Source organism: Procambarus clarkii, chromosome 64 (genome assembly GCF_040958095.1).
Source record: "Procambarus clarkii isolate CNS0578487 chromosome 64, FALCON_Pclarkii_2.0, whole genome shotgun sequence".
NCBI lineage: Eukaryota > Metazoa > Arthropoda > Malacostraca > Decapoda > Cambaridae > Procambarus > Procambarus clarkii.
The window spans coordinates 22,310,815-22,338,264 of NC_091213.1; the positions used below are offsets into that span (position 1 = coordinate 22,310,815).

General features: G+C 42.2%; 1 protein-coding gene across 1 annotated transcript in view; it reads right to left on the minus strand.

The window, feature by feature from the left end:
• Positions 1–3,056: 3,056 nt before the first annotated feature.
• LOC123769080 (uncharacterized) overlaps positions 3,057–27,450 on the minus strand; it is a 37,056-nt gene continuing 12,662 nt past the window's right edge. Inside the window, exons 2-6 of the mRNA XM_045760035.2 lie at positions 6,167–6,394; positions 5,746–5,983; positions 5,511–5,620; positions 4,894–5,271; positions 3,057–3,941 (exon numbers count right to left, since the gene is read on the minus strand). Of these exons, the coding sequence (XP_045615991.2) occupies positions 3,057–3,941; positions 4,894–5,271; positions 5,511–5,620; positions 5,746–5,983; positions 6,167–6,394 (1,839 nt within the window). The remainder of the gene's footprint in view (positions 3,942–4,893; positions 5,272–5,510; positions 5,621–5,745; positions 5,984–6,166; positions 6,395–27,450) is intronic.

The window sequence follows — 27,450 nt, forward strand, 5'->3', positions numbered from 1 at the left end:
ATTGACCTATGGCATTGTTGAAGGTGGACATTGACCTATGGCATTGTTGGGGGTGTGGATATTGACCTATGACATTGTTGGGGGGTGAATATTGACCTATGGCATTTGTGGAGGCGGTCGCCTATGGGGTTTGGGACGACCAACCACGTGGTAGCTTATCAGAGTAACAATAATGTGGAGGTGACCCCAAGTGGAACAACAACAGACGTACAGTAATAGTTCACCTTGAGCTGTCGTCGTCGTGGGAGGTAGGTCTGGGAGGGCAGGTGAAGCAAGTCTAGGCTTCTCAGGAAGGATAGGATAGAGGGAGTCAAAGCCTCTTTAGGAGTCCTATAGGCACATATCCTAAGTGCCAGTGGTGCCGGGTAGGCGTCGTCCGTGCTGGGTCACATGCAGTTCAAATCTGGCTCTCCCAACCTACGCGGGTAGGCTGTGCGCAGTCGCCGTCCACCAATCAGGGTACAGTCCTGCCTATACTATAAAATGTCTCCTTTGGCGGGCACTTTGAATGTGGTTCCCTCCACACTCCTCCTGTCCCTATAGAACAATGGGTATACTAGAGGGGGAAATGTTTCACTATATATAACATGTCAATATCAAATCTACCCATTCTATCAAAAATATTTGAAAAAATTATTTACAAACAGCTCTATTCCTACCTCGTAAAATTCGACATACTCAGCCCCTGCCAGTTTGGCTTCCGGTCCCAAAAGAGCACCAACGATGCAATCATTAGTCTCCTTGACGTTATCTACTCAGCCCTTGACAAAAATGAGTTTTCGATTGGACTCTTCATTGACCTAAGAAAAGCCTTTGATACTGTTAATCACAACTACCTCTTACTTAAACTCCAGCATTATGGAATCCGAGGCCTTGCCCTTGACTACATCCGATCCTATCTTAGTGACAGACACCAATATGTAACCATCAATGATACAACTTCTTCCACTCTACCAATTACCGTTGGAGTGCCACAGGGCAGCATCTTAGGACCTCTTCTATTTCTTATATATATAAACGATCTGCCCAATGTCTCTAATATTCTCAAACCTATATTGTTTGCTGACGATACTACCCTTATCTATTCAAACCTCAACCCACATACACTAAATAATGTTGTGAATAATGAATTAAAAATGGTCCACTTATGGATGTCAACGAACAAACTAACATTAAACATCGAAAAGTCTTACTACATCTTATTTGGAAGCAAATCATCAAATGCAATTCAGCTACAGATAGACAACATTAACATCATTAATAAAAATGATGGCAAGTTTCTTGGCCTATTCCTAGACAAGAGACTCAACTTCAGCACCCACATTCAACACATAACTAAGAAAGTCTCTAAGACAGTTGGTATACTCTCCAAAATCAGATATTATGTTCCTAATTCTGCTCTCCTCTCACTATATTATGCACTAATCTACTCCTATCTTAATTATGGTATCTGTGCATGGGGGTCTACCACTGCAAACCACCTTAAGCCCATCATCACACAGCAAAAATCTGCTATCAGAATAATAACTAACTCTGCTTTCAGACAACACTCAGCTCCCTTGTTTAAATCCCTAAACTTGCTAAATATTAACTCCCTCCACACATTCTCTTGTGTCAACTACATTTACAAAACCCTGTTCTTAAATGCAAACCATGCTCTGAAACTCTCCCTGGACAGATGTAATTGGACCCATTATCACCACACCAGAAATAAATATCTCTTTGATATCTCCAGGGGTCAAACTTAATCTGTGTAAACACTATGCAAATTAAGGGACCTAGTCTATGGAACTCACTCCCTAGTGAATTGAAAAACTGTAAAACTTTTGCCTTATTTAAAAGCAAAACCAAAAAGTACCTAACTTCATCTTCTTAGTTTCCTACACTGAGCTTTAAATTTGCTCTGTACCTAGTGTTATCCAATCTCCTAATTTTTATGTAATATCAAACAACCTTATCATTGTGTTCATTGCTGTCTTCTTTTATGTGCTAGCCATATGCTGTATTGTGACTACCAATTTTTGTCAACTACCATTCAAGCTGTCATTGCAATCAATCTTATATTGTTCCTGCTGTATTGTGCCTACCAATTTTTGTCAACTACCATTCAAGCTGTCATTGCAATCAATCTTAGCTACCTATGTGCTTTAATATACTGTACCTACAATTTTCTCTCATCTTTTTTTTTTCATTTCATGTAACTGTTATCATTTTTTTGTCCATAAATTTTGCAAGTATTTACCTCCTTAAAATTTTCTTAGATTAAGGACCTGCCCGAAACGCTGCGCGTGCTAGTGGCTTTACAAGACTGTAATTACCATATTTGTATCCTCACATTCCTTATGTACATTCTTGTATATGCATAAATAAATAAATAAATAAATAAATAAATAAATAAATAAATAAATAAATAAATAAATAAATGTCTTTTTGTAAAAAGTCTTCTCCAGCTCCACACCAGGGGATGGAGTTGCAAGCAAAGCCACAAAGGAGAACATTTCTGGCTTCATGAATGGGTCCTATTACAATTATTACCCGTATTATCTTTGCACTATACACGAACATTACAATTATTACCCGTATTATCTTTGCACTATACACGAACTGTTTCAACATTGCATACACTACACTATCTTTCCCTTTCCTTTTTTTTTTTTTTTTTTTTTTTTTTTTTTTTTTTTTTTTTTTTTTTTCCTTTGCCCTTATGGCTCACACCGAGGACTCACACCGAGGACATGCATACTCTGGTTTAGACCGTACACTCGCCAGAGTCACTCCCACGCAGACCCCATGGAACCACTCCGCGCACATATCACATTGCACCATAAACTTTCCATCGTATGGTTGCCGACACACACACAGTAAAGGTCCTTGTATGGCACTCCCACTGGGTCCTGAACCTGTGACATATGACGTTTAAACTTCTCAATCCAGCTGGGGCATGTAAGGTCCTTGCACTTCTTTAGTTTATCGTGATTTGCTGTGATATTGTCATTCTGGAGCTTGACCCTGAATAAACAAGATGAGAACTTGTGGATGATGACGCCTGGGCCCTTTCACTGCGGTGAGATCTTCCGGCACTGCCCCTTCACCTGTGCCGTGTCTAGCAGGTAAACCAGGTCCCCTTTCTCATAGACCTGTAGCCGTGCCCGTAGGTCATAATATCTCTTCATTCGTTCCTGGTTTGTAGATAGAGATTTCCGTGCCAATGCATGCGCCTTCTCAATTTCCCTCTGCAAATTTGCTAAGTAAGGTATTGCATCTGATTGAAGTTGCACCTCCCGGGGGTACATTAAATCTATTGGCTGGTTGGTTTCCCAACCGAGCATTAACTTGTTGGGCGTGAAGCCAGTCTGTCGGTTCACACTAGACCTGATGGCCCCTGCTATGTGTTGAATATAGGTGTCCCAGCTGTCATGTTGGGAACTGGCATAACACCGCAATGCATCCATGATGGTTCTGTTATATCTTTCCACCTGCCCATTCGCCGACGGCCTGTAGGCGGTAGTCTGGGCCTTGTGGATGTGCATCAATTCACAGAGTTTCGTAAACAAGTCACTTTCAAAATTCCTGCCCTGGTCAGTGAAGATCTCAAACGGATACCCGAACCTGGTGAAGAACCCATCGAGTGCTGCTCTGGCGGTGTCCTCTGCCGTCTGGGACGGTAGTGGCACACACTCAATCCATTTAGTGAACTGATCTACCATCACCAGGAGATATTCGTTGCCTTTCGGAGTCTTAGGCAATGGTCCCAAAATGTCCAAGTGTACCCTTTCCATTGATGCACCCGCATGGTACTTAAGCAGCTCGTGCCTGCTGGTCTTGGATGCTTTTTTGTTCATACTACAGTAGTGGCATGATGCCACGTAGTTGGCAACATCCGTTGATAGCCCATACCAGAAGTACCTTGATCTGACCCGCTCCATTGTGCGATTTCGGCCCTGGTGGCCCATATCAGGTATATCATGACACAGATTCAGTACCTCCTGCCTCAGGCTGGTGGGTATATACAAAAGCTTCTGGGCGGCTCCCCCCTGATCTACTTTGTGCCACCACCAAAGCCCATTTTCCATGAGAAATGCCTCTTTGTTTAACCAGTAGTATTTTGTTGCGGGACTGGCTCCGAACAGGTCCCCTTCTGCTGGTTGACGGCCTCCCACCCATTCTCTTACCATTCTCATGTCCGGGTCTCTCTCCGTCTCCTCCTATAACTCGAGTAAATGCAATCCTAGTCTGTCCGCCGTTGTTCTGGTGATGATCCTAATGCTTACTACTTCTGGAGCCATTGCATCTTCCTCCTTATCCAGTGTCTCCGCAGGCTTCCTTCGGCCATCGTCAAAAGGGTCCCATGGGAAGACAGTCAAGTTGGAATCCTCCGACCACCAGTCTTGAATAGGGGCTGTAGTGTCACTTGTCTAATCGTCCCCCGGATCTGAACATTACATGCACATCTGAACGAGCCCGTAGCCAGTGGGACGACGTCATCTACCGTCTCCTGGAAGGTCGCCCAGTTCTGATGTGCCCTGCGACAATATGGACATCCTCCACACGGCAGGTCCTGCACTGGCATGTCCTGGCGAAAGTGGGTACATGCCTGTTGAGCGCTTCCCTCCCTGGATAAAGAGTCTGCATTGTTGTGTTTTTTACCTGCTCTATGTTGGATTTTTAGATCAAATTGGCTCAGCTCCTCCAGCCAACGTGCTAGTTGGCCCTGGGGGTTCTTAAACCTAATCAGCCAGACCAAGCTGCCGTGGTCAGTGCGAATGGTAAAAGGCCCCCCAAGAGATAGTGCCGGAAAAGCCTGGTAAACCTGACTACTGCCAATAACTCTTTCCTCGTGGTGCAATACCTTCTCTGTTCTGGGGTCAATGCGAAGCTGGCATAAGCAATTACCTTCTCTTTCTTCTCTTGAACCTGTAGCAGCTCCGCTCCTATCGCCCAGTCGGAGGCATCGGTGTCCAGGATGAAGGGGTCATGTCCATTAGGTAATCCCAGCACCGGAGCTGTAGTTAAGGCCATTTTGATAGCTGCAAAGGCCTCCTGATGCTTGTCTCCCCATTCGAATCTGTTTCCGCCGGTCAGTGCATATAGGGGTGCGGCTAACTCTGCGAATCCCTTTATGAAGGCCCGATGGTAGTTGGCCAGTCCCAGAAATCTTTCCACGTCTTTGGATGACCCAGGCTTCTGCCATTTCACCTCTGTGTCTATTGCCTCTTTTCCCAGTTCTAGTCCCGCCCTGCTAACCATCCTGCTTAGGAACTCAACCCGCTTCTTAAAGAGGGCACATTTTTGTGGTTTCAGGCGTAAACCATAGGTCCTGAATCTCTCAAATACCTGTGCTAGGTTGGAGAAGTGGCTTTGGAATGAATCACCCAGCACTAAGATGTCATCCAAGAATGCTAGCAGTTTCCCAATTTAGCTCCCGCAACACCAAGTTCATGACCCTGGCGTAGGTAGCCGGAGCATTACAGAGACCAAAGGCCATTTTCCTAAATTCAAACAGTCCGTACTTTGTGATGAATGCCGTCTTCTTCTGCTATGTTGATCTGATAATAGGCCGAGTTGGCATCTAGCTTGCTAAACCATTCGTTTCCCGCCAAGGTGTCCAGACACTCATCGACTAGGGGGAGTGGGTACACGTCCTTTATGGTGCGAGAGTTTAACCCTCGATAGTCTACACACCACCGAACTGACGCATCCCTTTTCCTTACCAGAACTGGTGCCGATGCCCACTCAGATACTGACGGTTGGATGATGCCCGCGTCGAGCATGCGCTGAAGGTGTCCTTTCTCCTCCTGTGCGAAGCATGCGGGTGTTCGTCGTATTTTTGCTTCACGGGTCTTGCATTACCCGTGTCGATGCGGTGAGATACCTCCTTGAACGATCCCAGGTCAAATTCACTTGAGGCAAAGATGTCCTGGAAGTTCCATAACAGGTGGGTCAGTTGGCTTGCCTGTTCTGCTGTCAGCGTTTCTTCGACGTCCTGTACCATGGTCATCATATGAGGAGGTAGTTTGACTTGAGTTTCACTTGGTACCCTCCCCACTGCCCTTGCTGCTACCGCTGGACCCGGCCCAGGTAGAATTTCCCATACTGCCTCTGCATTGGCCACATGCATCCGCCTCTTTAATGTAATATTCTGTCTCGTTACATTGAGTACACATACCTTCAGGGTTCCTCCCTCCTGATGGAGTGTGCGAACCACTGGCACCTGCCCATCCTCCAGGGGCTCCACTATACACTGGGGCATGCTTTTGTCCAGTTCACATTTGACCCTGGCCACTGAATGTGGTGGGATAACAGTGTATTGGGACAATGCTACTTTAGCGATGCACGGAGCTAGGTTAGGGTTAGGCTCCTCTTTCTTCTCTAACTGCATGGGAATCACCTGTCCCTGTAATATCATTTGGGACTTGTCCAGGACTATACTGGCACCGTATCTTTTCATGAAATCGAGCCCTAGCAACATGTTGTCTGCAATGGGCGCCACGTACACTCCCACAGTGTATTCCCATCCCGCAACCAGCAAGGGGATGGGGCCCACCAGTGTTCCCGTAAGGTGCATACGTTTCTCCGCCGTGCTTTTTTTTGGAGGTCGAGGGAGGGGGAAGACGTACCGTGCGCGCTTCGTTAAAATCGTGACATTAACCTTGATTTCTTAGGACTACTGCCATGGATTACTGATTACAGACACAAAGTGCATAGTGACCCGCTGGAAAATTGAAAATAGTCATTAACAATAGAACTTTGTGTTAAATAGAGAATAAACGGGAGACCACGTGTGAGCCAGTGCACGAGGATTTGTGTACATGCGTGTATTAGGAAAAAAATAGTGAACGGTTATTCGTGGAACAGTGATGCGGAACGGGTATCACAACAACATATAAGTTGGAAGTGAAGGAAAATCGTGCATAGAATATTATAAATATAGAATACTAGAAATATAGAATAGTGGCAAGAGGCGGCATCAGTGGTTATAAATCGAGTAACTGGAAACTGGTGACATCAACCTGGGACATCAAGAGGTCACCTGTACCGACCGGGGACCAGCTTCGCTACCCTACGCTAAGTACCTGCCATAAAGTTTGAACAAAATAACATACATAATATTACAAATATACGGTATACATATAATATTATAAATATTAAACATATAAATATATACATATAATTTTATAAAGAGTTAAAAGGACTGACATCAACAAGTGATCCATACAGTGAACCTCAAATACAATACAATACATCAGACAATGGAGAGGTGTGGCGAGTGTTCGGGAGTACTGGGAAAACGTAATGTAGGCGTCCAGTGTTGCATCTGTAACATAAGATTTCACTTGGGCTGTACAGAATTAGCTCCAGAATGCACAAAAAGGCAAGGAATTTACTGGGTTTGCAAAGATGACAGATTAATGTCAGAGAACATAACTAAACTGATGAAAAACATTCCCGAGTCACAGAGATTATCATTCACAGACAAGCTACCAGTGATATATGTGGACTGGGAAAAGACAACATTGGATAATGACCAAAACTCAGGAACAGATAGTTTAGAGAACCACAGCAGTAGTGTGGAGGAAGAGGCTATTGTGGTACAAAATAACAGCAATATTGCAGAGCCAGGTAATATAAACGATGAGAGCAACAGTGAGACAGAGTGCATAGATGAAGGAATTGGGACGGAAAACGGAGATGGCTCCAATAAAGAGGTAGACAAGACAGTCACAGATATAAATACCTTGAGAAACGCAAAACCAGAACACATTTGCAAATTCTACGCTAAAGGAATATGCAAATATGGAAAATTAGGAGCAAAATGCCATTTTCTGCATCCTCGAAAATGCAGGAACATGTTGGAGAGGGGTACATGCCGTTTTGGAACAGGGTGTAGATACTTCCACCCTAAATTATGTCAATTTTCAATTAGGGACAAAAAATGCTACAATCTTCAGTGTCCGGAATTCCACGTGAGAGGTACACAGCGTTATAGACGGGAAGATCAATATGACACTACTGGAAATTTTTTAGAGGAAGGCAGAAACAGAGTAGTAAATATAAGAGAGAGGAACAGTCAGATGGTGACAAGAAAGTGCGCCCTCTTGAGTTGAAGGAAGGAAGCCTCGTATTGAGAGTGAATGAGGCTGCGCCCGCCAATCAGAGCAGGAAACTAGCTCCAAGGTGGCGAGGACCATATAGAGTAATTAAAAGGGCGGGGCCAGTTAATCTTGTTATAAAAGGAGTGTTCGAGGACCAGGTGGAAAGGACAATTCATGTAAATAAATTGAAACAATATCATGCTAGAGAGGAATTAGAACTGCCTTCAGCGGGTCTAGTTCCTGACTCATGGCTTCACCGACGAGTCAGAAGATGAGGATGATCCTCTGTCATCGCTCATCAGTAGTCAGGTGCAGTCTCGCCACCCTATGGTGACGAGATCTCGCGCTATACAGTAAAGTAACTTCCTTAGTTAGTATAATTTAGTATTCATTAGATTTTCCTGTAAAGGCAATGAGGTGTACTATGTCTATACTTGACTCAAGTAGCAACTTTTACCGTGCTCTTGGGTTCCACCCCCACCAAACCCAGAGTATATCTATGCTTCCGCTGTGTTGTGTCTGTCTGTTCCCAGGTCTGATTGGTACACCGACCCAGTTGTTCCAGCCACACGTGAACCCTTGTCTGTAAAGACCGAGGGGGGAGGCACGTTACACAAAGCCCTCCCCCCACCAGACCCAATAACCCATACATCAGTTACTTTGGGGATAAGTGACTGTCCAAGAGTCACCCGGCCGACGCCTTACGTCACTAACGAGGTTGTCAGGGCCAGCGAGCTGTCCACATTATAGCAGTCACCGGAGGTGCCATACAACGCCGGGGTAGCTGTCTCGAGATCACCACTACCCACCTGCTGCGTCATCAAGACTGCAGCCATTCCAGCAGTGTTGGAGGAGAGGTCAAGAAATGGAAAGCACGTAGCAGTACTCAAGAATTTCGCCGGAAGATTAATGATTACGTCATCTGAAGTAACAAGAAAGCAGAAGTAAGGCGGTCACAGGTGGAAGGCACGGTTTCCCTACAGAGTACCGGGACTCGCCAATAGAAGGTCGCAAAATTGTCTCCTTTGGCCTAAAGTCGGCGGTACGAGGGTATACACAGTTGGTGTTTACGGCCTAGTAACCTGGTGACATCAAGAAACGCCGGAGATGACGTGAGCAATGATGGAAGACGAGATTCACCTGTTCTGCAAACAAGCAACCCGCCTCTACGACCTTCTAACATCACTCCTGCTAAGAGACACCGTTGGTACATCCAGTCCTGCTCTGCTGTGGTCATCTGCGCCGTCAAGTTTAACATCAAGACTGCCGTGTGAACTGTGATTGATATGAAGGCGTGTGAACTGTCGAGAGCAAGATTAATGGCCGAAGTAACAGTATTCTACAGCTGTCACTTGGCACTCAGCTCTACTACACTCTGTCGTCATTCAGGAGTACCGGATGGGAGTACAAGAGGACCAGGTATTGATGTCTACACATGGGAAGAAGCAAGATCGACATCGTCATCGTTAGCGACTACATTCAGCATCCAGCAGCAGCGATTTTTTTTCTCGTTTACTCAATATGAACAATTGATACAAACAACAACGTTGGCTCTGAACATCTGTGTAAAGAACATCTGGACACTTTTGTTTAAATGTTGAAAAACAGAGTTAGAATTACAATACTTTTTAAATGTTGAAAAACAGATTTTAAATAATTCTGGTATAATATATGAAAATTTTACTCTATAAATTGGTCAGTAATCAAAATCGAAGCCCCTGTGTAATTGTCTCAGCCCAGAACAAACGGTTATGGAAAATTATGTTGTGATACTTTTGCAGAATGTTTGAACACAGGAGAGGCGGACCAATATAAACATTGACACTTCTAGTGAGTGAGAACACTTGGCTGTACAGTCAGCTGAAACCTGTGATATAGTATAGGAATTTATTTTTTATTTTTAGATACATGTAATAAACATTAGGTGTGTTCCTTAACATGTCAAGGTTGACATTGATGGGGAGTGGGTAGTACACGGATGTGTACCTGATAGTTCCGTAGTACACTCTCGGATGACAAAGTTCAGTCTGATGATATAACTTTAATGTTTAGGTTTGAGCACGGTGTGGCCGGCTCTTGAGGACACACGAACTTGGCTAGTGAAGAGCCAAGAGAGTTTAATAGCTAGTCTTTGATGGTAGAGTAGGGACATGTTATTTAGCTATGTCAGTAAGGATAGGATGTATGTTTCCTGATATTGGAGGATTGCTGTCAGTTGACAGCTGAGAAATTTATGAATTTAAACATGTTGATGTTGGACACTCAAATATTTGTCAAATTTCATTAGTTAGGGTAGCTTTTGTTTGTGGCATGAGTTGAATTGTGGGTTTGGATACTAAACCTCGTGATTTTTTTAACAAATTAACAAGGTTTACTAAGTGCTTGTGCGGGGGGTTGTAACAAACTAGGCTGGTTGTAAGAATTATCCAGAGTGGGTTATCGACAAAAGAGAATGGGAAGCTGAGCCCGCATGGTGACCTGGGAACCAGGACCCCAGGGGAATTCGCGGTGGAAATAACCGACGCTTTGTTCATAGCTGCGTATAATGAACCATCCTATAGTATTCGGTAATTTAGAGAAATTAGCCTTTATTCATTTTGCATTAAAATTGTATTGTATAATAGTACTGGATACAATATCAAGAGTATTCTAATTATTGAGTTTAAGTCACCATCAGTGACGTCACGAATCAGATCTAACTTGTAAGGCGGAGTGACCGGCGGTCATAGGTCATCAGGGTTGACAGGTCTACTATTTCTCAAAGTTCAATTAACCATTTTGGGGGATCAGAAACAGCTCTGCCGTTAGATGCTTGTGTAATTTAATTTCAGTAAAATAATTCAACCAGTCTGGATCAATTCAGTACAAACAGAGGTTAATTGTTATAACTTAAACCTGGCTAAGTAACTGGTAAGCGAGGCGGAAGGATACAATGTTCTAGTCTGGGCTAGATCAGACGAGGACAGGTCAGTGTGGTCACGAGAGCAGCTGGGAGAGGTCAAACATCTTACCTCTCCCCGAGACCAGCCCAACATCTTTAGCTGGTAAAACATAGAGGTATAGTTGCTATGGTTATTTATAGAATAGTCTTCATTGCCATTTACGTCAAGTAGGGAGTGTTAAAGTGACAGGGAGTGAACATATTTAGATTTTGTTTTAGTTTTTCTTTTAATAAATTAATTAAGTTAATAAATTGCATTTTTATTATTTCCATGTGTTTTATGTGTATACTTGTCCTGGTCACGTGGTCCACACGAGGAAGAGTTGGATTGGGCGCCGATTCTAACATCGATTCTAACATCGAATCATTCCCGTGTAATTAATTTCACACTCTTAAGTTTCCACGGTCATCGGTTATAGTGGGGATCAAGCCCCAAGGTTGATTAATTCGCATGATCGATCCAGACCTCGATCATTGCTGTGTTACTGGTCTGGTGGTGGCAGCGTAGAGGCGACTCTAGGGTTTTGCTCAAAGCCTAGGTCACGTCATACTGGGTGTAGAATCCTAAGTCGGTCAATCGTCTTAGGACCACGTGGCGTGGAGTTGGCTTTGGTAAATATTTTTGGAGTCCCTTGGTAGAGAATAAAAAGTAAGAATACGGGTAGAGGGCAAAGAAGGAAGATAAGTAGAGAGAACCCTAACCAGTGTTACAATGGAACCACTACAGGATTACAGAGGGGAACGAAGGTACCCACAAGACTGGAATACAAATTATCAACAAGCACACAGGTACTACACCAGACAACACCCGTCCTACTACCAAAACTGGATGAATCACTTCCAAAACAACACACCCTGAACGCAAACACAGTGGCCTCCTTACCAGAGCCTCAGATATTAACACCAAGTAAGGCTTCCAGCACTACCACTAACACGATAACATCATTTATATTTGCCAACATCCAGGGTATAAAAACACGCAAATCCAACAAAGTTCACTTTATAGATGGTCTCCTTCATGAGGCAAATGCAGTGTTTGCAGCCCTAACAGAAACCCACACAAAGGACTACCATGATGGTGAAATATGGATCTCAGAGTACAATCTTTTCAGATGTGATTTTATTTTTTATTTTTTTTATTTTTATTTATATATATACAAGAAGGTACATTGGGTTTGTGAGAATACATTGGATAGTACAGTATTTACACTCTTGTAAAGCCACTAGTACGCGCAGCGTTTCGGGCAGGTCCTTAATCAAACAGATAATTTTAAGTAGGTAATTTCTGTCAGAATTGATAAATGATAAAGATACATTGCAAGAGAAAAATGAGATGAGAGAGCTTAGTAAGTATATTAAAGCACATTGTTATATTAAAGCTCTGATTGATTACATTGACAGCTTGATTAGTAATTTAAACAAGATTAATAGACACCATACAGCAGATTGACAGCACATATAAGGCAGCAATGATCACAATGGTAAAGATGTTCAGATTGGGTACATAAAGATTGGGAGACTGGGTAGCAATAGATACAGATAAACAAGATTAATAAACACCATACAGCAGAATGGCAGCACATATAAGAAGACAGCAATGATCACAATGGTAAAGATGTTCAAATTGGGAACATAAAGGTTGGGAGATTGGGTAGCAATAGATACAGTGCAATTTTAAGGCAAAAAGTGAAAAACTATGAATAGGAAACTATAAATGAAAACTATGATAGGAAACACCGGCTTCAGGGTGGGGTCAGCCTCTACATCAAAGACACACTCATCTGTATTGAGCTGCTAAACACCTCAAATGATTTGGTGGAAGTGCTGATAATCAAAATAGAGATTCTAAATGTAGTTATTGTCCTTGTATATAAGTCACCGGAGGCAAACCCTCAGCAGTTTAAAGAAGAGTTCAATATAGTGAACTCTTCACAATAATGTGCCTCCCTTTGAACTTTGCAATCCACCCTTCACTAGCTTGGAAATCCTTTATTCCCAGGCTTTCTGCAAACCTGCTTGCAGCATTTTGTATTTCTGGGCCGTGAATTGTCATGCCAGCTGTGCGGTGCTGAGCAAACCTCTTGTACACAGCCTCATCCAACTATACATGCATCAATTTTTCAAAGTTTTTCTACCACACTCTCTGCACCTTTACTCTCACTGGTTGAAATGTATTTCAGATATTTCTCTTTTTGTTTCCTTATATCAGAAACAATACTAGTGCCCATATTAACCCTTAAACTGCACAACGCACCTGCAGGCCCCTTGTCTGGTTTGCGCAATGCGCCTCTGGGTATTTGTATTTTTCATGTTCCATTCAAAACTCCCGAGGCTACATGGGGTTCACATCAGCTTCCTCAGGGCTCTTGTGAACAGACGCCATCTTTAAAAAAACATTGGCCACATTCCCGGGTGTGAGAGCCTCAGTACTGAGTGAGCAACCATGGCTGGCGCACACAGCATGAGCTTACAGCACTGCTGTTCAGCTTGTGACCACAGCATCACCTAATAATGTCAAAATATATATATAACTTGTATTATTTAGCCATGATAGTATTTCAGAAGAGCCTGAGTGTGATAATGACTGTGTACAATGTTCAAATATCAGTGATTCAATGCTGTTCACGATGTTCACAGCGCTAGCCACAGCATTATTTCGTCCCTCAAGGAATCTTCAAACGACTTCCTAGGTTCCTTTACAAAATAAACTTGTGGTCAATTATTCATTTACAGGATTTAGTGACCAGTATTGTGATAACAGCAGGATTGTAGTGATAATAAGCACGGTGCATAGTTTTGTGGGAGGAGGAATTGTGGTGAGGGAGGGAGGGAGGGAGGGAGAGAATCGAAATTGAATTGAAATTGAAATAAGTTTATTGAGGTAAAATACACACAAAGGGATGAGGTAGCTCAAGCTATTCTCACCCCATTCAGTACAACGTGTTAATATATACATATACACACATCACAAATAAACACATTACCAAACATTTTGAGAGGTAAAAATATACATTTCCTCCTTCACAAGTAGTATGTTATCAGACGTACACACAAATACTTTTATGACCTAGGTATACTGTATAGACAATTTGCAAGACACCTGCAGATAATTCAACAAAATATTACAATCTTGGTGCAAAATTCTTATATCTCTCAAGAATATCATCAACCTTTCCGTTGTGACACATCCAGGCTATTTGTTCAGGAACAGTCCTTATCTCAGTGTTTCTATATACACTAATCAACGGACAATCAAGAATATAATGGGCAAGGGTGTGAGACCTTAACATACCACATAGTTTACACTTCGTGTCATTACCATGAACATCTATCCCATATTCCCAGTAATATTTGTACCCAAGCCTGAGCCGCATGTACACAGAGTCACTCCAAGCATTTCTCCTTTTACCATAAGTGAAATGGGTGTTTTGACTCACATACATGTAGTGTTGCATGGTTTGACTACTCTCATACATTATCTCTCTCCTCTCCACTCCCGCCTGTGCCTGAATATTTCTGATTTTGCTTCTTATTTGTCTCATTGTGAATTCACATTCAATGTCAACTTGTGGTTTTGATGTGGCACGTTTGGCCAAGTCATCCGCCACCTCGTTGAGCACTATTCCAACGTGAGATGGAATCCACATGAATTTCACACTATAACCTTTCAGCTGTATCTCAGTTATTCTTCTCTTACAGTCCTCCACTATAGACATGAAGACTGGGTTTCGACTGTTTAAGGACTCCAGTGCTCCTCGGCTATCGACAAATACAAAAACATTTTTGTCGTCATGACGTACTTCCTCCAAACACGCCAGAATGGCCTGCAGTTCAGCTTGTGTGGATGATATATAATTACTAAGCCGGAGTTCAATTATCCTGTCCACAGTCCCAAACTCCGTATAATCCCTTATTAGGACACCACACCCTGCCCTGCCATCCTCCGCCACCGACCCGTCGCAATATACATGTAAACTGTTGCCTCTTGGTAACCGAGATATCATGCTTCCATACAAACACCGTAATTGTCCCGGTTCATGATGAATCTTTTTCACCTTGAGGGGTACAATTTCGACGTCTATTTTCTGTACTTTCCAGGGAGCAGACATATTACACTTTCGAGAGGGTTTACAGCAGTCAAGTACGTCGTATTCCCTGAGGTCATGAGCTAATCCTCTCGTATAGCGTGTCTCCCTCAGTTTCCTGGAAGTGTGTACGTCACTCAAGCAGGTCTGAACGCTCTCAAACAGCTTATCCCCTCCTTTTCTCCGCATGAAACGAATAGATACTCTAGTGTTAATGTCACGGACTCTATCACACACACTCTGTAAATTTAATTCCATTCTCATTATTTCAATCATTGCATTTCTTTGACATCCAAGAATAATCCTCATAGCCTCGTTCTGTATCAGCTCTATTTTTTGAATTCTGCCTTGGCCTGTGTAAGACAATACGGGTGCTGCGTAGTCTATCAGGGAGCGAACAGTGCTTATGTACAACATCCACAAGATAGGTACCCCAACACCTTTACCAGAAAAAGCCAGTGCTTTTAGAGGATGCAGACGGGCTTTACATAAGGTGCTGATATGATTTATTTCAGCATTTTTACTCTCACATGTGTATCCAACATACATGCCCAGATACTTGTACTTCTGTACACGGCTCAGTTCCACACCATTTAGAGTAAGTGTTATATTTCTTCGTTTCCTATACTCGTATTTGGTTTTATCTGCATTTATAACTAAGCCTAACTTGTGACAGGTTGTACCAAGTATGTTAAGAGCATCTTGAATTTTGTTCCCAGAAGTGCCTTGTATAAGAATGTCATCAGCATATATGATCGTCGTGACCCCTGGAGGATACATCTCTGATGCTAATCTGTTCATTAATACATTGAATAAGGTGGGACTTAATACTCCCCCTTGTGGGGTACCTAACTGAAACCTCCGTTCCTCAGACATGTATCCCTGGTAATACACCTGACCTTTTCTGCCTTGCAGGTAATCCCTTATCCAGTGTAGCAATCTCCCTGTTATTCCCAGATTGGCTAATTCGTATAAGATTACTTCCCCATTGGCTTTATCAAACGCTCCTTGTAGATCAACAAAAACTCTACAATTGTCATCCACATTAGACAAACACTTTAAGAGACAATCCGCAGTACTTTTGCCTTTGATAAAACCAAAGAGATTATTGGACATGTTATCACCTACAAGGTAGAGTAGCCTATTTAACAAAATCCTTTCCATCATTTTACAAAAGCAGGATATTAAGGAGATAGGTCTGTAGCCTCCGTTTGACTTAGGGATAGGAATGATGACAGCCTCTTTCCATTTTCTTGGTAACTTTCCCTCTCTATAACTCATATTAAACAAATCAAGTAAGGGATTAGGTTTCATACCGGCTAAATAATTAAGTATGTCATACGTTACTCCATCTTTTCCCGGAGCAGTGGAGCTGCCACTTTTTATAGCATCCAGTAGCTCATCGTGGGTTATCTCAGTGCATGCTATAGATCTTGTATTTAAGGCACATAAAGTTACTCCATTTCTAATATTTTCCCATGACTCAATGATGACTCTCGTGTCTGCAGGTAAGGACTCCATACCAGCAGCACTTGCCCATTTATCTACTAACTCATTAGCAACTTTCCCTGGATCTGAGTGAGCAATGAATTTGGTCTTACAACCCCTGACTTTATTTACTGCTCTCCATATGTCTTTAAGGTTCTTAGTATTACCAATGGCCTGAGCAAAGTCTTGCCAGTATCTGTCCCGCGCCTCCTTCCTCACCTGACTGCATTCCCTAGCCACTTCCAACATTGTATTTTTCTCTTCATCCCTCATTCCATTTTTTAACCATGCTTTATGCGCACCCCGTAGCATTCTCTCCCATCCCTTGACTTGCTGATCATTGGAATATTTAAATTTCTTAGGTCCGTGCGTCTTGCTTCCCCTGCCCCCGTTATTTTCCCTCTGTACTAATTTCTCTATGTTCTCGACCATGTCCTCGTAAAAACTATCAACGCAGAGCGGCGTGTAATGTTGATACCAATCTCCCATATTTTGAATAAAATAATTTTTCATATCTTTCTTAATATTTAGCCTTTTCCTTTGAAAGTGGACTTGTTTTTTCCCCAGTGGTAATTCAACGTTCAAGGCAAAGTGGTCACTAAGTAGTTCCCGAACAACCCGAGCCTCCCCCATAATCCCCTGAGAGTTTAAAACGCAGGCATAGTCAAGCCGTCCTCCCCTGATGTGAGTTGGTTCATTGTTTCCCAAGAGACAGGTATCTGGATGATCTTGTAGAAACTGTAACCACTTGACCCCATTAGCATTAATACTACCCACTGTCCCAAGGCTTGTGTGCCGAGCATTAAGGTCCCCAATGACCAGTGAAGGATTAGTATAAATGCAGTCAGGGAAATAGTTAGCGTCGAAGCAGTTCCTGGATACATACAAATTAACTACAATAAATTCCCCTTCCCTTAATGATAATTTAACACAGACACTCTCTATACCTTGCGTTTTTGATGGCGGTTCTACTAACTCTGCTGGTATGGAGTTCTTAACATAAATCGACGTGCCTCTGATGTTATTTGCAGCGAAGAGGTTAAACCCTTTATAACCATTTAATTTCAATAATCCTTCATTCCTATCCCCTGTCTCTTGGAGAGCTACAACATCAATATCATTTCCCATCACATAACAATGAACATCTGTAACCCTGTTTCTCAAACCATTAACATTCCATGACAACACTTTCAGTCTAGGGTGATCCATTATTAATCAATTCATTGCCTAAGTCATCCCCAATAAGTTCACTAAATGATAGCCATACCTTGTATAACATCTCCCACCTCCTCCCAAGTTCACCAGTAAAAGCGACATTGCGATTCTCAAGAGATTTTTTCAGCCCTGAGATGTCCATTGTTGGCCCAAATGATTCCTTCATTTTATGTGTAATTATAGGGTTCTTCCTTTCACTACGACTACCATCATTCACACACACTTCACTTTCCTTCATTTCATCACTCAATATTTCATTTTTGTCCTCAACCACTATATCCTGACTATCCTTCACCGTTTTGTGATTTTCCTTGACCTCCTGAACGTTTAATTTAGCCTCGATGGACTCGATTCTCTGCCCCAGATTTTGGAGGAACTCACCAACTTTTTTAAGTTCAGCCCACACTTCCTTGACCATATTATTATGACCCTCTCTCTGAGCCACAGTAGCCACTTCACTCACCGTTACACTGTCACTGCCGGAGTCCTGAGTGGTGGCGTGGCTGCTTGTTGCTGGAGCCTGCCTAAGTAAAGGTGACTCCTTTACCCACGCATTCGTCCGGTTCACTGGCACTGTTTGGGGCAGACTGTTTTGCTGTGCTCCCGGTGTCTGGGTAAGAGCTCTTGCTTGCTCTGTAACATTCACCGGCCGGAGAACAGCCATACTCGGCCTCTTGCTACACACAGCCGAGCTCGCATTGTGAACACCTCCACAGTTGCAGCATCTGGGAACTATTTTCTCACCCAGATTCAGTCTGTTTCTACACACAGTAGAGAGGTGAGACTTTCCGCAGAAACGACATCGTGGATCATTTTGACAGCTCCAGGATTTATGCCCCCATCTGCAGCATTTCAGGCATATTATGGGCTCTTCCACATACTTTGCTACATGCCTGTAGCCAGCCCCGGTGATGAACACTTTTTCGGGTACGTCACCTCTCACTAGAGCCACCACCTGACTCCTAGCTTCACCTTTAATAAGGTGACGCTTGGCCCACACAAATCGTTGGTCGTCGAGTATAAACTCGGGGTCCAGAATCTGAGGGTATTTATAGATAATTACCTTCGTCAGCTTCTCGTTCCCCTCCGGTATTTCCATAAGAATTCCATCATATCCTTGCTGGCTAAGAAACGTCACTGCCTCCCTAGAACCTACCGTTAAGTAAGGTCTGTTTACACCTTCCTTCAGCAGGGGCTCGAACTTGCGGTGTTCTCTTCCGAGTTTGACGGTCCACAGCAGCTTCTGATGATAGGCCAACGTGCATGAGGCAGGGAAGAGAAGCCTCCATCTCCGCTGATCCTCACCTTCCTGACATCGTTCCGTCCGTTTGTCTGCATCAGTCTCGGCGTCGTTCTTCATTCTTTTATCGTTTCCGTTAAGTGTACCATTACTGTCCACACTACGCCTTGCATCCTGTCTTCTGCGTTTCTTCTTATTCCTTGTCAGAACTTCTTGAAACACGCCCTCCTCGTCTGACTGGCTGCTTTCAGAGTCCATGTTAATATCTCCGTGGGAAGCAGCCAGTTCTACTGGTGACTGAGTCTCCATCTCAGTACCCAGCATGGGGGGAGGGGGAGGGGGAAGGTGCGGAGCAGAGGTCTTGACCCGACCGCGTCCCAGGTAAGACTGGAGAGAGAGAATCGAGGTAGCCTCAATGTGTGTGTGTGGCAGCCACTCTTGTTTTTCTCATCATACTAGCTTAGTGGTTCGCTATGGTGAACACACATGTACATGAGTATATACAATGTGTGTTGTTATGACCCTGGGTTCCTCAGTGGAAACCAGAGGTCAAAAGTGAGCTATTAAACTTTCTTATAGTACAGTTGAGCGCATCACGAGTGGCAATTGTTTATATCTTCCCTGCCAGACGTAAGACTATTCTTGTTTCTCAAAGAGCTGTTAAAGATTGACCTGGGGGTTGATTATTAAATAATAACATAGGCACCAACTATGTTTACTAATACTTTAATCATTTGTAAAGTAACAATACGTTGTATAGGGGAAGATCTTTAATGTGCTTAGCTGCACGATCAATTAGGCTCCTTCCGGCACCACGACATGCGGGAGGCCTAGCTGGTCGCTAGGAGCGTTCTTCTTCAGGCTGGCGTTCGTGGGGACGAGACCTACTCTGTGGTTGCACCCCTACTCTCCTCCCTTTTCCTCTTACTTATTTCCCTTAACTGAAGTTCCTGTACCATTATGTTAAGTACGGGGCGTTTTTAAGTGTACCTACTCTGGTAGTAAATATTGGTGAGACCTGGGGGTAGTATTTGCCAGTGTTTTGGGTACCCCCTAAGTGTTGTGTTTTGTATTAGGGTCCCACGTGGTTTCATTACCCTAAGCTGCATCCAGCTTCAGTGCTTATCCAGTAGTACTTTACCCTAGCTTGTTCTCTGTGTAAACCTTGTATCCTACCTACGTGGACCAAGGCTTTAACGTAAGATAGGGTGGTAAAGTAATTATTATTATTGTTATTGGTGTGAGTGTGTATGGGGGGTTGTTAAGGGGTTAATAAATAAGTACCTTAGAACAGAGTACCCCTTCTTCCTGTGTGGGAGTGTATTGATCAACCCTTAGACTGACATGGTCTAGTAGCAAGTATTATTACTATGGATAATTTATTTTGGGGGCCGGGCCTTTTAGCTCTCCCATATTTGATAACTCTGTCTTCTAACTACCCTTACCCCTTAATAGAACCAGTTCCCCCATAGCAAGCCCACCATTTATTTATAACATGTGTATATATACCCATGTACATATGTGTGTAGTATTGTGAGAGGAGGAATTGTGGTGAGGGAGGGAGAGAATCAAGGTAGCCTCACTGTGTGTTTGTGGCAGCCACTCTTGGTTTGCTCACTATACTAGCTTAGTGGTTTGTTATGGTGAACACATTTGTACATGGGTATATAGGGTATATACAATGTGTGTATATAGTGTAATAACAACAACAGGAGTATGTTGGGAGGAGCTATTTTGGTGAGGGAGGTGACGTAATCATAACGTCATCTACAAAGGGACCCAGTTTATGGAATTCACTCCCTACTGAATTGAAAAGCTGTCCAACTTTTACATCATTCAAAATCAATACTAAAAAGTACCTAATTTCATCTTCATAGTTTTTCTCTTTTTGCCTTAAAATTGCACTGTATCTATTGCTACCCAATCTCCCAACCTTTATGTTCCCAATTTGAACATCTTTACCATTGAGATCATTGCTGTTTTCTTATATGTGCTGCCATTCTATTGTATGGTGTTTATAAATCTTGTTTATCTGTATCTTTTGCTACCCAGTCTCCCAATCTTTATGTACCCATTCTGAACATCTTTACCATTGTGATCATTGCTGTCTTATATGTGCTGTCAATCTGCTGTATGGTGTCTATTAATCTTGTTTAAATTACTAATCAAGCTGTCAATGTAATCAATCAGAGCTTTAATATAACAATGTGCTTTAATATACTTACTTATCTCTCTCATCTCATTTTTCTCTTGTAATGTATCTTTCATTTATCAATTCTGATTGAACTTACCTACTTACAATTATCTGCTAGATTAAGGACTTGCCCGAAACGCTGCGCGTACTAGTGGCTTTACAAGAATGTAATTACTGTACTATCCAATGTATTCTCACAAACCCAATGTACCTTCTTGTATATATATAAATAAAATAAATAAAATAAAATAAAATAAAAAATACTGGCTGCTGTGTGATTTCTCATGCAGTGTACGGTGGCCACTGTAAAGTTTCGACACAATACCGGCTTACTTGCAAAGTTCTGGTGAATAAAACATGTAGATAGGTATACATAACATGTGTAAATAGTGTAATAAAAACAATAACAGTATGGTGGGAGGAGCAATGTTGGCAAGTAAGATGTTGGAGGAGTGAGGGAGACACTGGATGTTGGAGGAGTGAGGGAGTGGCAGCTGCTACTCACAGAGTTCTGAGTGTGTTGATGGTGAATGTATATAGTGTGTGATAGTGTATAGTGTGTAAATAGATTGTATATATACATAAATTAGCATGATGCATGGAAAATATGTGCAACATATGTGTACATATGTGTCATGCATGTAACACAGTGTCTTCGGACAGTACGGATGTTCTACTGCCATAATATAGTGTATGTGTTCATTATACATAGGATTGGCATGAAAAAAAAAAAATAAAATGCATTTGGAACTGTGCGCAAAAAATTAACAAAAACATATTCGCAGCAACTCACGCATCCTGCCCCGGGGGCGTACGCCACGGGGGACCAGGGAGTGATGACGTTACACACGAACTTATGGACCCCTGTTATAAATATATGTGTGTGGGGCTTCTATGGGGGACTGGTACTATTAAGGGGTAAGGGTAGTTAGAAGACAGAGTATCAAATATGGGAGAGCTAAAAGGCCCGGCCCCCAAAATAAACTATCCACAGTAGTAATAACTTGCTACTAGACCATATATGTTAGTCTAAGGGTTGATCAATGCGCTCCCACACTGGAAGAAGAGATACTCTGTAATTCATGTACTTATTTATTAACCCCTTAACAACCCCCCATATACACTCACACCAATAACAATAATAATAATAACTTTACCACACTATCTTACGTTAAAAGCCTTGGTCCACATAGGCAGGATACAAGGTTTACACTAATAACAAGCTAGGGTAAAGTACTACTGGATAAGCACTGAAGCTGGATGCAGCTTAGGGTAGTGAGACCATGTGGTACCCTAATACAAAACACAACATTTAGGGGTACCCAAAACACTGGCAAATACTATCCCCAGGTCTCACCAATATTTACTACCAGAGTAGGCACACTTAACAGCATATAATACTTAACTTAAGGGTACAGGAACTTAGGGTAAGGGAAATAAGTAAAGAGGAGAAGGGAGAAGAGTAGGAGTGCAGCCACAGAGTAGGTCTCGTCCGCACGAACACCAGCCAGAGAAGAGAGAGCTCCTAGCGACCAGCTGGCCTCCCTCATGTCGTGGTGCCGGAAGGAGCCTAATTGATCGTGCAGCTAAGCACATTAAAGATCTTCCCCTATGCAACGTATTGTTACTCTATGAATGATTAGAAAGTATTAGTAAGCAAAGTTGGTGCCTATGTTATTATTTAATAATCAACCCCCAGCTCAGTCTTTAAATGCTCTTTGAGAAACAATAATAGTCTTACGTCTGGCAGGGAAGATACAAACAATTGCCGTTCGAGATGCACTCAACTGTACTACTAGAAAGTTTAATAGCTCAATTTTGACCTCTGGTTTCCACTGGAGAACCCAGGGTCGTAACAACCCCATGGCACCCAAAGTACAGTGGCATGTTAACCTGTTTCCATACGTCTGCTACGATTCCTGTACACAGGGATGCCTGAAAGATCAGGTGAAGTGAAACACTGAGTTCAGATGCACATTCTCTCAGAACCCATGGTGAAACTCTAACTGGAACAACTGCTTTGTTCTTACTTATCTCCTTTAACATATTTTCCATTTCATCTCTAGACACCTCTATACACTCTATGTTGTTCTCTGGAATTCTTATTGTGTCTGGTTCTCAGAAGATCTCATTTGCACTTTGATCAAAGTGCGATCACAAACGCACTTTGGAACTTTTCGTTTAATGTTTCATACATTTCCTTTTCATTATCCATGTGTCTGTCCCCCATTTTCAACCTCTGACTATTATCCTTTACCTGCAGCTTACTGTGGTGTTGCTGAGGAAGTCTTGGTTGTAGGGTTGATATAAAGGTATTGCTTGGTTACTGACTTTAATACTTTTAAAGATACATGACTAGCAGTGTCCCAAACTTGGTGGGCATCCTGTACGCTCTCTGTTGTTTACCTGCTGCTGGTGTATGAAACGCAGAACATACAAACGGATGGTGGTGTTTGCTATGAACATGACATCCCTCCTTTTCTTTAAAAAGAATGAATACAGGATGTCTACCATGCTTGTAGCACAAAGCAAAGTTATTGACACAAAGTAAGTTATTAACATATCAAAAGATGTTGCATACATTTAACATTAATTAAGCACACAAAGAATTTAAACAACTTAATCTTCACCACACAGGATTTCAAAGTTAAAAATACATATGCAATGTTAAACAACAATGAAAGAACCTGTACAACAAAGTTACAAAATACTGAATGAGAGATCTGCATTATTCAAACAATATTAAATTAAATTTACCATAATAAGTAAATACTTTGCATTACATAGGAACACAATTAATCATCAAATCGCGTTGGGCGTTTAACATGATGTTTAGGACCAAAGTCCTTAAACACAAGAATATCCCTTGATGAATTGTTTGTTGAGTTATAACTCATTTTTTCTTTATCGCTTGTACGACTTTGTACTTCATCATTTTCTATACTAATTGGAATCACTTTAAAATAGGCCATATTACGTGTTATACTATGATCTCTATTACTAGCTGTTACCATAGTTCCTTTTACACTAATCACTTTATATGGTTTTGTATCATACGGCATTTTTAGCTTTCCCTCTTTTTTCTTTTTAACTAAAACAGTGTCTCCAACCTTTATAAATTGTTCCTTTGCACATTGATCATAAACAATTTTCATTTTGCCCTTGGCTAGTGCATCCTTCTGAGCGAGACGTGTATCCGTTACCTCGGCTGGCATGACAGGTAGTGAGATCCTCATAGGACGTCCAAATAAGAGTTCAACTGGCGACTTGCCTAGTGTTCCATGTGGTGTTGCCCGGTAGTTCCTGAGAAAAGCATACATAGCTTGTTTCCAGGATCGTCCTTCGGCATGAGCACAGCGTTTCGCTTTCATGAGAGGTTGCATGAATCTCTCAACTTCTCCATTTGCTTGAGGATGTAGTGGCATCACACGGCAGTGTTTGAATCCAGTATGATCAGCTAAGTTGATGAAGTCTTGTCCATTGAATGGCGGTCCATTGTCCGTCTTGACAACTTCAAAAATGCCAAAATTTGAAAAGATCTTGTCGAGTTTCGGGATGACAGCCTGTTATAAATAATTGTGTGGGTGGGCTTTTGCTATGGGGAACTGGTACTATTAAGGGGTAAGGGTAGTTAGAAGACAGAGTATCAAATATGGGAGAGCTAAAAGGCCCGGCCCCCAAAATAAACTATCCACAGTAATAATACCTTGCTACTAGACCATATATGTCAGTCTAAGGGTTGATCAATGCACTCCCACACAGGAAGAAGGGATACTCCTATAATTCATGTACTTATTTATTAACCCCTTAACAACCACCCATATACACTCACACCAATAACAATAATAATAATAACTTTACCACACTACCTTATGTTAAAAAGCCTTGGTCCACTTAGGCAGGATACAAGGTTTACACTAAGAACAAGCTAGGGTAAAGTACTACTGGATAAGCACTGAAGCTGGATGCAGCTTAGGGTAGAGACACAACGTGGTACCCTAATACAAAACACAACACTTAGGGGTACCCAAAACACTGGCAAATACTACCCCCAGGTCTCACCAATATTTACTACCAGAGTAGGTACACTTAAAACGCCCCGTACTTAACTTAATGGTACAGGAACTTCAGGTAAGGGAAATAAGTAAGAGGAGAAGGGAGGAGAGTAGGGGTGCAGCCACAGAGTAGGTCTCGTCCCCACGAACGCCAGCCAGAGAAGAAGGCTCCTAGCGACCAGCTAGGCCTCCCGCATGTCGTGGTGCCGGAAGGAGCCTAATTGATCGTGCAGCTAAGCACATTAAAGATCTTCCCCTATGCAACGTATTGTTACTTTACAAATGATTAGAAAGTATTAGTAAGCAAAGTTGGTGCCTATGTTATTATTTAATAATCAACCCCCAGCTCAGTCTTTAAATTCTCTTTGAGAAACAATAATAGTCTTACGTCTGGCAGGGAAGATGCAGACAATGACGCATAGGGTTGCGTTCAGCTATACTATAGTTAAGTTTAATAACTCAATTTTGACCTCTGGTTTCCACTAAAGAACCCAGGGTCGTAACACAGCCTTTGCAGATGTGGAAGTGATGATTTCTACTTCTGGATAACGTGAGTGATCATCAATGACTACCATCAAGTACTCTCCAGTTGGTAGCGGTCCGCAGAAGTCCATCGATACTTCCGTCCAATGGTGCAGCAGGTAGTAGTGAAGGTTGTAGAGGTGTTGGTCTTGAAGTATCCACTGCAGCTTGGCAAGGGACACAGGCATCATGCATGTCCTTTGCTTGACGATCAATGCCAGGAAACGACACCTTTTCTCATAGCAGCTGTTTGGTCCTAACAAGACCTTGGTGTCCTTGATGTGCAAGCTTCAGAGCACGTTGCTGGAGAACTGCTGGAATGACGATACGAGTACCTCGCAGCATGGTGTCGCGTTGTTGCGTAACACTTAATTCTGTCTGGATTCGTTCAAGTGCTTTAAATGCATTGTGGTCAACTCCTGAGGGTGGAATGCGTGGAAACTTTTTCTTAGTCAATGCATCCACTGTTGCTTGCAGAGTTGGGTCCTCTAGGGTTGCAGTACGGATTTCATCAAGAGTGAGAGCCTTAGGGACTGCATCACAGGTTACAGAGTGTACATATTCTTCGGCAACTTGCTGATATTGAATGAGAGATTGAATGAGAAAAAAATATAATAAAAAAGGAAGAATTTTGAAAAAAGAACAAACGTTAAAAAGGTTCGTTCGGTGGTCGGCAGGTAGGCTGTTTCATGTTTCGTAAATAAAAAAAAACAAAAAATAAAAAAAATGGTTGAAAACACTGTGAAAAACGGACAAATGCCATAAAGGTTCGTTCAGTGTTTGTCGGGTAGACTGCTTCGTTAATAACAATCTTTCTTTGTTTCAAATGTGTTCCATTTGTTTTGTATTTTTCATTTATTTCTTAATAATGGAGCAGCCTACCCGCCAAACACTTAATGAACCTTTATGGCATTTGTCCGTTTTTCAAATTGTTTCAACCGTTTTCTTTATTTTTTTTTTATTTACGAAACATGGAGCAGTCTACCTGCCTACTACCGAATGAACCTTTTTGACATTTGTTTTGTTTTTCAAATTTCTTCATTTTTTTTTCTTTTTTATGAGAAACATGGAGCAGGCTACCTGACAAACTCCGAATGAACCTTTTGACATTTGTTCTTTCTTTAAAATAGTTCATTTCGCTTTTCTACAAAACGTCAATGCTTTGCAACATCCTAGCATCAAAAGCATCTTTAAACAAAGAAAAATAATTTATTTGCTTTGTCGGCGGCGTCTGAGAATGTGCGAGAAGCAGTCCCCGACCCCACCATGTGGTGTTGACGTTATTCAAATGAGCGGTCGCCTAACGAGACGAATTGTCGGCGATCGGGGCGTTCGTTACCAAAATGGTCACCATTTGAGGCAATCGTCACTCGAGGTTCTACTGTATTTGCTTGGTTATGCTCCCAAAAATGTAGGTCATCAGACATCATTATTCCCATATTCTTTACATGTTGCTTTCCTACTATGGGCAAATTTGATTGCATTTTGTAGCCTGTATTATGTTTAAGGTTCTCATTTTTACTGTATCTGAGTACAGTACCTGGAATTTATCGTTTTTAAACATCGTGTTATTTTTGGCTTCCCAGTCGAAAACTTTAGTAATATCTGCTTGTAGTT